General features: G+C 54.1%; 1 protein-coding gene across 1 annotated transcript; it reads right to left on the reverse strand.

The window, feature by feature from the left end:
- Window positions 1–3082: 3082 nt before the first annotated feature.
- Window positions 3083–3785, reverse strand: H310_07776 (hypothetical protein; the record flags this gene model as incomplete). The annotated part of the gene is made up of 4 exons (XM_008873270.1): window positions 3083–3185; window positions 3237–3386; window positions 3443–3512; window positions 3575–3785. 4 exons carry the CDS (start codon window positions 3783–3785, stop codon window positions 3083–3085), a joined length of 534 nt encoding a protein of 177 aa, XP_008871492.1.
- Between the last annotated feature and the right edge of the window lie 5158 nt (window positions 3786–8943).

Consider the following 8943-nt stretch of genomic DNA (forward strand, 5'->3'; position numbering starts at 1 on the left):
CGTTTAAAATTCGAAAATACCTCTTGGAATTTATTTTGCATTCCTTCACTAATGTACATTTTTTGCGAAGATATAGAGTTTTGGTGGGTTCCCTATTCCGGGAGACTACTGTATTCAAAATCGTATATATAGGTACCCAGGTACCCTGGCACCCTGCCATCGTTGCCAGTGCTGCTATGTTCCCCTAGTCAGCGCTATTGCAGTGAACCCCGGAAAAAGCCATTTCATTCTGAATTGGCTGTATGTATGGACGCACAATAAGATCAATTCATTAAAAAACTATGTGAATTAATCCAACTTGATTGGCTATAACTAGGAGAATTTCAGTCAGTCAATCACAGTTGTCAATGTATCTACGCTTGCAATTGGTAAAAAAACATGGTATTTCTGACATGATACAGAATTGAAGTATACAGGGTGTAGAAATTTTTAAACAGATAATGTTTTGGAGGTGGTCGGCTTTTTTGGGGGTGTCGGCTTTATCCGGGGTTCTCTGTAACCTGCCACGCCACTCTCAAAACCGGCGGGCGGTCAATCCACTTGTTCCCCTTCACTGATTGTGTTGAGGCTGTCGCAACAAAAATTGCCGCATTGCAGGATGTCGGTGCCCCCTGGGGGATGGACGCGGGTAGCGGTTTTCACTGCTCCAGCCGTGGGCATGATTCCTTGTCGGAGTTGAGGATGAAGTTCAGGGACAGTTTTCCAGTCTCCGGCGACGACATTTACTACTGCGTTTGCTACAAAGCCGCTGATCGAAGCAATCGCAACATCCCACGTGACACGCACGACGAGACCGTGCATTGAACGGAATCCTGCCAATCCTGCCAACGTCGCCCCTGCGACCCACAATACCCCGGCTGAAGGCGTCTGAGAGGGGGTGTACTCGGCGTGTCTGTTCCCGCTTCAGGGAACTTCAAGCTTTGAATTCGAAGTGGTGACAACGAGTTCACCTTCGGTGCCAAATTCCCCATCGCCCCGCAGGCAAATGTCTTCCGCAATCCCGTGAGATGGCGTTGGTACATGCAACGAACGACGGGCTGCTGAGAGGTCACTCACTCATCTGTAAGGACTAGCGCACGCGTCGATCCCCAGTTCAGGGGAAGCCCTTGCGGAATTTATAGCTGGCTCCTCGCCTCAACAGAATCTAACCAGCTATGAACGTCCGAACCTTGCACCCTCCAGCAACATTAGGTTGTCTCTCTGCCATCATTCCTCAATGAGAATCCTCTGGAAGATGTCGTTCCTCCCATCGGACGTACTGGCACAAATGACCGTGAACGCGTACGAAAGTAGCTCATCCTACCTTGCCAATGTCATGCCTTTTTCGCGGGAGTTGGTGGCGTCACAATCAGCCTTCCAAGGTGATCGATTCCTCAAAACTATTCTCTTGTAACTCTGCTGCAGCCCCGAGTTCGTTGCTTGCGGAGAGGGTGTCTCCGTAGCAGCACATCGTTCCTAGACGACAATGCGAGGCTGAAGTGTAGCCGCGGCAATATATCCTTCCGTCGCCCCCACATGGGACACGAAACTTGATGGGCACAAGAACAACGTGGCGACATCCATCACTTTGCAGGCGCCAGAGAAAGCTTTCGACCAACACAATTTTGCCCCTACGATGGATGGTCGTCTGTACCACTTGAGCGAACACGACGGAGAATGGAAGGAAGTTTTCCTGTCCACATCGCGCCTCCAGTCCAAGAAACCTCTACGTGCCAAGGACAACTCCGAGCTGTCGAACGTGGTGTTTGTGGCCGAGAAACAACGGCGACTGTTCACGTTTGACGCAGACACTGGACAAATGTACCCCCTTTCCTTTTCTTCCGATGCCACTGCCGCCGCGACTGCATTCTCCCATTCTCCAACACTGTTTCGACATAGCAACCTTCGACCGTGTTGATAAACCAGTCGAGGTGGCGTGTTCGAGGACCACGACTTGAGGCATGCCACTGCTCGGATATTGTTATTTGTCCTGCTGCTCTACTACGAAGTTTATCAACTAGTGTAACGCGAAGCCTCCACGAGTTTACTACAGTTGGTCTCGTTCGTGAAGTCCGCAGCAGGGCCAGCGGTAATTGGCATTACGCAGGGTTCCTGGCCTTTGTCATGGAATCCCGATCATTGTGAACAGTCTGATCGCAATCCCGTCAACATTGCGTCTGTCGTGCACACGGCCGAGATCACGGAGGGGACAGTGCCGCAGGGAGCGCAATCCACTAGTGCCTGACGTCTTGGTTGCAATAGGGCAAGTAGCTTTCCATGACGGGGCAGTTGGGGCGGGGGGGGGGTTGAGGCACGCGAACGGCACATATGTGAAGGTTCCATCGAGTTCGTGGCATGGTTTAGCATTCCTATGAAGGCATTCATGCGCATCTGTTTGTGTGTGTTGCTCTTGGGGGTGTGAGATGATATTCTGGATGCTAAAGGACAGAGATTCAGCCGGGAGAACCTCCTGGTTTCGATGCACGCGGGTGGCGGTCGTCACGGCGCAAGTAGGGCGACTTGCCCCCTCTCAACGCTGTGAAAGATGGCAGTGACTCTTGCTTGCACGCACACTTGCATTGCCTTACATGGACAGTGCAGCTGCACGTGGGATCGAGCGACTGCATCGTAGGGATTGTCGTGGATTCGCGGATTCGCTTATGGCTTGGTTGTACTCGAATACAATATTCGAATGACAACGTGGTGAACGAGTCATTGGTCAGCGAAGGATCCACTCCTTGGTCGTTTTGACTTGCAAGAAGGCCAGCCGATCGGACCGAGCATCAGTCACCGAAACATGCCCCTGTCCTGCCTCGATGATTCATGGGGTGGGGGACCAGAACCATTCAGAGATGAAAGAGGCAGCTGCCGTGGCTGTGGCCCGCGACGCATGCCGAATCCCCCCAAACATTCTTCCAAAACATTATGAGATTCCTCCAACTCGACGACACCATTCATGCATCGTTATGATGAAGTGGACAGTGATATCAATGGTGACCTCCAGAGGTCATCCCCATAAAATGGAGTACCATCGTGATGTCGCCCCGCATGAAAGATTGACCAATGAATGATGTGACGATCGCTCGTACACGACTGACATGGCTCAACATTGAATGACATCGTTTATACACTGCAATGTGCCCGGCAGAAGTGTCCAAGCCGCTCGTAGCCAGGCCGATGGCATCCCGTTTGTTGGCAGCGCTTGCCTAGTACACACGATTACCATGTGCGCGTTGTTCACTGCACGGTCAACGTACCTCCGCCATGGGCCCAGCACCATCCATATCGAAGGGCGGTCTTGGAACATCCATGCGACTGGCACTTCTTTCCGCCTCCGTGGCTCCAGCACAAGCCCCGTGCCTTCGTTCGATTGCTGCAGCCCTCCACAGTGCACGTTTTCCATCCTCCTGATCAATTCACAAACCAACAATGTCACAAACCCCTTTCGTCAGAGCCAACGCACCGTGAGTCCAGCACAGCCCGTTCTGTTTCGCGCCGCTTGAGCAATTGGAATGGCTGCATCGCACTCCTCCCTGGGTAGCCAACGACGCATGAGGCGGCAATGCTCGAAGATGAACGATCGATATACGCACACCGTGCCGAATACATCGATGCCGGCTCGCGATGAAATGTGTGCAGCCGCCGACTTCGCACTGGCGGCGCTTGGCACTGTCGCGCGCCTTGCGATTGCCCAAGCACTCGTCCGTCGATAGCAGTGATAAGCAAGTGGACGCAGGGTTGAGGATATACTGGATCGACGACTTGGAGTCCGCAGTGAAGCTCTCAGCCTTTCTTGTCCTCGCCATGGCGAATTGCAAAATGAACGACCGACGAAGTCCATCCCGGCGCCCCTCAAGTGGCCTTCGTCGTCGACGTTGTGCATATTCTCCCATAATCATGATGTTATCGTTTATGCCATCGAGACAAGACTTTCGACCGGGGGGGGATGGTGGAGGTTTTCGACGAGGCACTGTGATGAGGGCACATCTCCGCAGCACTCGTCGATTCAGCCAGTGAACTGAGGCGCACAGGTCTGCGGGTGCCTTTTGTGGGTAAACATGTGGAGGATGTGGCTCTTCCTAAACATGTGAAGGGCATCCATGGGGCGACATCCTGCCGCGACAACGGGTGCCTTGTCCAGCGGCACCCCGCCACCGGCGTCGGTCTGATTAGATATGTTTCGACCTCGCGGCCAGATTCCACCCTCGACATGTCAGACAATTTACATAATATGATGGCGACATTTTCTCAGGATATTACTGTCCATTATTGCGACTTTGCCCCAAATATCGTGATATTCAGCCAAACTCGAGATATTCTGAACTTTGTTGTCATGCCACATGAACCCAAAGGACGGACTGGCATATCGTCCAGCGCGGACAACAACAAATTTTGCAGTGGCCACATGTACCAGAGTGCTGCCGACCACATATCTCATCCACCGGCTGCCACAACGAAACCGCATCATGTGCTGCCTAGCTGGGGCCGGCAGCTGGAGCCAAACGAGCGGAGAGATAGGCCTCCCCGTAACGGAATTTGCACCCTTGCATACGTTGCTTGCAATCGAGGATTTGATCAAATTGCAGCACCTGTTTCCGATCGCGCTGTTGCTGCCTTTCCATACTGTTGGGGAAGACAAACGTTGAGTATTCCTGACACGTCATCCACGGTGGTCTAGTTACAACCATCCAGAGCGATCACCTGGACGAGCAGGAGTTGCATCCATCGTGGCAAGTGTCCTCCCACGTCGTCGTTCGTATTCATAAATTCAGTGGGCGTCGAAATATTCCGATTCCTGGACCTCCAAATTCCGTGATATTTCGACCAATCTTGAATTCTCTCGACGTGGTCGTTCAGGTCAGAGGCAGCCAGAGCGGCGATCGCAGAGCTTAGCGGTGCGAGTCGAGCTGCACTGGGGGCTTTTGCAACGTTGGACAGGCTACCGAGGCCTTTCCACGCCAGGCGCTGCAAATTGAATGGAACGCGACGACTCACCCGTCCACCTTGTCTCTCCACTGGCCTCGTCGGAACTTCAGAGTGCAGCCAAGTGCAATTCAAATCGAGGCGCGGATGTCAACGATTTATCCACGCGCCGTCGGCCATGCTGTTCCGCAGGCGCGATAGCCGAAATAAATGTAAGTACTGTTGGTACTGGGCTCCTCGTCAGCCGAACGTATCCGGCGAGCTACCATTCACACGCGGCTGACAAAAGGATTTGGGGGGGACCCCGTGTGTGAAGTGATTTCGACAATCTCCCAACCACGCACCCGCCCACACATAATGCTATCGTTCGAGGCCCCTACTGTAGCCCCCCCCCCCGCGCGATGCCCTGGCGTGGCGGTGGGTGTGTCGTCGGTCGCGGTCCAAATTCCAACTGTGTTCGGTCGGTTTGCCGGAAGCAAATCACCCCCATCTAGCACTGTTTCGCTGCGGGAGGACGGCCGCCAGTACTGTATTGCAAATGGAGACAGTGTATGACTCGATAACGTCTCGATTCTGCTCCTCTACTGTATGCGCTACGGCAAGCGAGTGTTTCCGCGAAGTGGTCGTCACGATGTCGAGCTCGATCGAATCGCCCATTCCAAAACAATGCGGCGCTGTTCGGTACTGACGCCACGATCCAGTAAACCACCAGAGTGTCTGACCTTTGACCCCGGCATTCGAATTCGAACCGACGTGGTCCAGCCAGATTTGCATTCCGTGTCGTGTGTGTCCGGTTTGGCCTGTCCTCTGCATCAAACCAACCATTTAAGGACTCGCCAAGTTGCTCCAGCCATCACTCGCTCTTCTATGGATGCAGCTTCCGTCGACCTGCGCGGGCAGGAACGGCTAGCCGAGGTGTTTTGTGATGCCGTTGTTGTAAGGTTGGAATTCCTAACGAGGTCGACGTGGCGCCATTTCTTTATCCAACGAATGTACAGAGAGGGGTAGACTTCTCTTTTGGATGTCTTCCACTGCGATCTCGCCGCGGTGCGGTCGGAAAACGTCGCAGGAGCGACGTCTACATCCCAACCGTTGGAATCGCAACTTGTCCATCGACCGGGAAAGTTGCTGGGGCGGCGCAGCTCCAAGCAGATTGCCTCAGATAAGATGTGGGGGCCCCAACAGAACATCTCGGGTTGGTCATGTGGACGGTCTTGGTGGCATTTCCTGCTGGGGTGGATCCTCGTCGCCGAGTCGTCTGGGTTTCAAGAGAACGACAACCTCTTGGTAGGCAATCAACCCCCCCAGCCACGGGAAATCTAGTCGACATCATTGTAAAGTGTATTGCGAGATTCTCGGCAGCGAACGGGCCTTGGATTTTGACGCCAATCCCGTCCAACTACATACCAAAGGGGGTTGTGCGCAGCGCAAACGTCGATGCGTTACTCCACCCCCCAACGTTTGGGCTCTCCTAACGGCTCGTTCAGCTGGTCGATTGCGTCCCATCGACAAAAAAGCATGTCCACAACTGCGTACACGCGTGCACACCACCACCCATTTATCGAGCTCGTAAATCGAGCCGACATGCAACGCTTCGAGGGAGAGAAGTCCGCAATGCTCAGACCAGCACTGCCCCCCTTCCCCCCTCATAACCTGTTTTCTAGGATGATGTACCTCCGTCACGGGGTTGCATCGGTGTCACAAGGGAGTGAAAGTCATACCGATCCGTGTTTACCTCACCACGGTGGAACTGGCAGGCCGGAGGCAGTCTGTTTTGATTGCGATTGACGTAAGCTCCTACGTTGCCCATGAAAGACTCATTGGTTCACATGCATCCGAAATGGGGCCACGTAACAAGTTACGGAGAAGCCGGCCACCCCCCCCCATCACGTCACACTTGGAGGGGCTCCAAAACGAGGGGCATGCCGCGAACGAATAAAAAGGAGTATTGGCAGGAGCGACGTTGCGAGCGGGTCGTGTTGGCAGCTTGCCCCAGGACGTCGCGCCTTCGTGCAGGACCTACAAGGATGAACCGATATCGGAGATGAATTTGACACCACGCAAGGTTCGAAATCTAAGTCTCGAAACCAAAGAGTGGTAGCTTTCCCGCACAGACCGCGGGCACATAGTTACTCTCATTGACATGACGGGAGGCGAAATTCATCCTTACATTCCACGAAGCAGTGCGACACTTTCCATAGCCACGTGCGATGCCTGGTGTACGGAGGACAGCCGCCGCCACGATCTCCGTTCGAAAATGAATGCAATCTTGTGCGATGAACGCTCGCGAAGATGGCTAAGTCGGTCCCATCGTGATGGAACCAACGATACTGTATGGACCAGTGGACAGAGGCGAGCGAGGAGGGGATGATTGGGCCGCATCGACCGAGTCTCCACCTCAACGCTTCTGTGAACGTATTGCGTGCGCATGCAGTAGCCACGAACCAAGGCGTCTGCAGCAACTCAGTCACTTTGCAAATTCAACTGGTGGCCATGAGTGCAGCTGTGCTGGTTGAACACCTGCGAAACCCAAAGCTCTCGATTGATTTCATCATGCACTGCACAGATCGCCCCCGGTTCCGCCAATACCTTTCCATCGTCGACCTGTGCTGCGACAACCGTCCACTCATGCCGCCGACGCCCCCGAGGCTACGCTATTGCGAAGTCCACGGTTGCGACCACGTCATTGCCAGCCGAAAGCGGTGCATCTCCCATGGGGTACAGCGCATGCAATCCATTGGATCGAACTCAACGAGGGCTATGCAGGGTGGCGTGCGGTGTAAGGTCGCAGCATGTCCCAACGGGGCCAAGCACGACGGTCTGTGTTGGACGCATGGTGGGTGGCGATCGTGCACGGTAGAAGGCTGCGTGAACCGAACGAAGGCTCGTGGATTGTGCTGGAGCCACGGCGGCGGGAAGCCCTGCCAGACGCCAGCCTGCACCAAAACAGCCCTTCGATATGGCCATTGTTGGGCGCATGGCGGAGGTAACCTCTCCAACTTTGCTGTCTCTGACTGTGTGTGGATGTTGTCGTTGAAGGCAAGCGATGCGTCGAAGAGGGGTGCAATCGACCAGGCATCGAGCGCCAAGACAACAAGTGCCCCCACCATTTTCGATTGCAAGCGCAAGGCGAACGTTAATCCAACCATCCATCCTTGTGTTTGGTGCATGACTGATTCAAGTGTCTGGTTATAAATCCGACAAGTTGACGAGGTGCCATCGCCGCGGCTATAAAACGCAATGGACGCAACTGCTCAAAGGAGAAAAGCACCGAAGCCACAGTGTTCGTGACCACGGAAAACTGCGGTGGCCAGGCGTGCGCCATGACAGCAAAGGCGACAGCCGTCGAGGTGACTGGTCTTGCGCCGATGGCATCGCGTCGACTACTGGTAAGGCCCTTCCCCGCAACACATTCGCCCGTCAGCATACGAAGCGGAGGAAGTGGATGCAATGTAGATGAAGAAAGGCGCATTCCCCCGTGAAGGATGCAGCAAGGGCCACAGCTGCGCTAGCGAAGTGCATCCAATCGAAGGTATGGGCACTGCCTCTCAATATGCCTGTTCGGGACCACGAGATCCTTGAGCAGTAGGAGTATGGTTGGCGTGGACAACAAGCTAGAGGATGCACACATTGTTCGAGTGGGCCACAGTGGGTGCGACTCCCTCGATGGCACATTACAAACGCAAGACGAGTCGACTTGCACAAGTGTCGTTTACACTCGGCAACGTGGCAAGACCCAGTGCCCCAAGCACACGACGTTTGCTCGATGCCATGTTGGACAACTTTTCTGTTGGATGGCACAATGCGGTTGGCAGTAGCGAAGGGGTTGGCTTTGGTGAATGTGAAACCTGGTTTTCGAGCGCCGCCCGCGCTATAGAGGAGTTGCAATTTGCCAATCGAGCATAGTTGCTTCATGGACGTCGCTATCATTAAATCCGAAAGCCGTCTTCGAGTGCACGTACAGACTTCTGGCACAGCCACCGTACCTCCAGCACTTTCCTCGCTCTAAACGAGCAGTCATCCACTATGCACGATCTCGAT

Source organism: Aphanomyces invadans (assembly GCF_000520115.1).
Source record: "Aphanomyces invadans strain NJM9701 unplaced genomic scaffold supercont1.15, whole genome shotgun sequence".
In the NCBI taxonomy this organism is placed as follows: Eukaryota; Oomycota; class Saprolegniomycetes; order Saprolegniales; family Verrucalvaceae; genus Aphanomyces; species Aphanomyces invadans.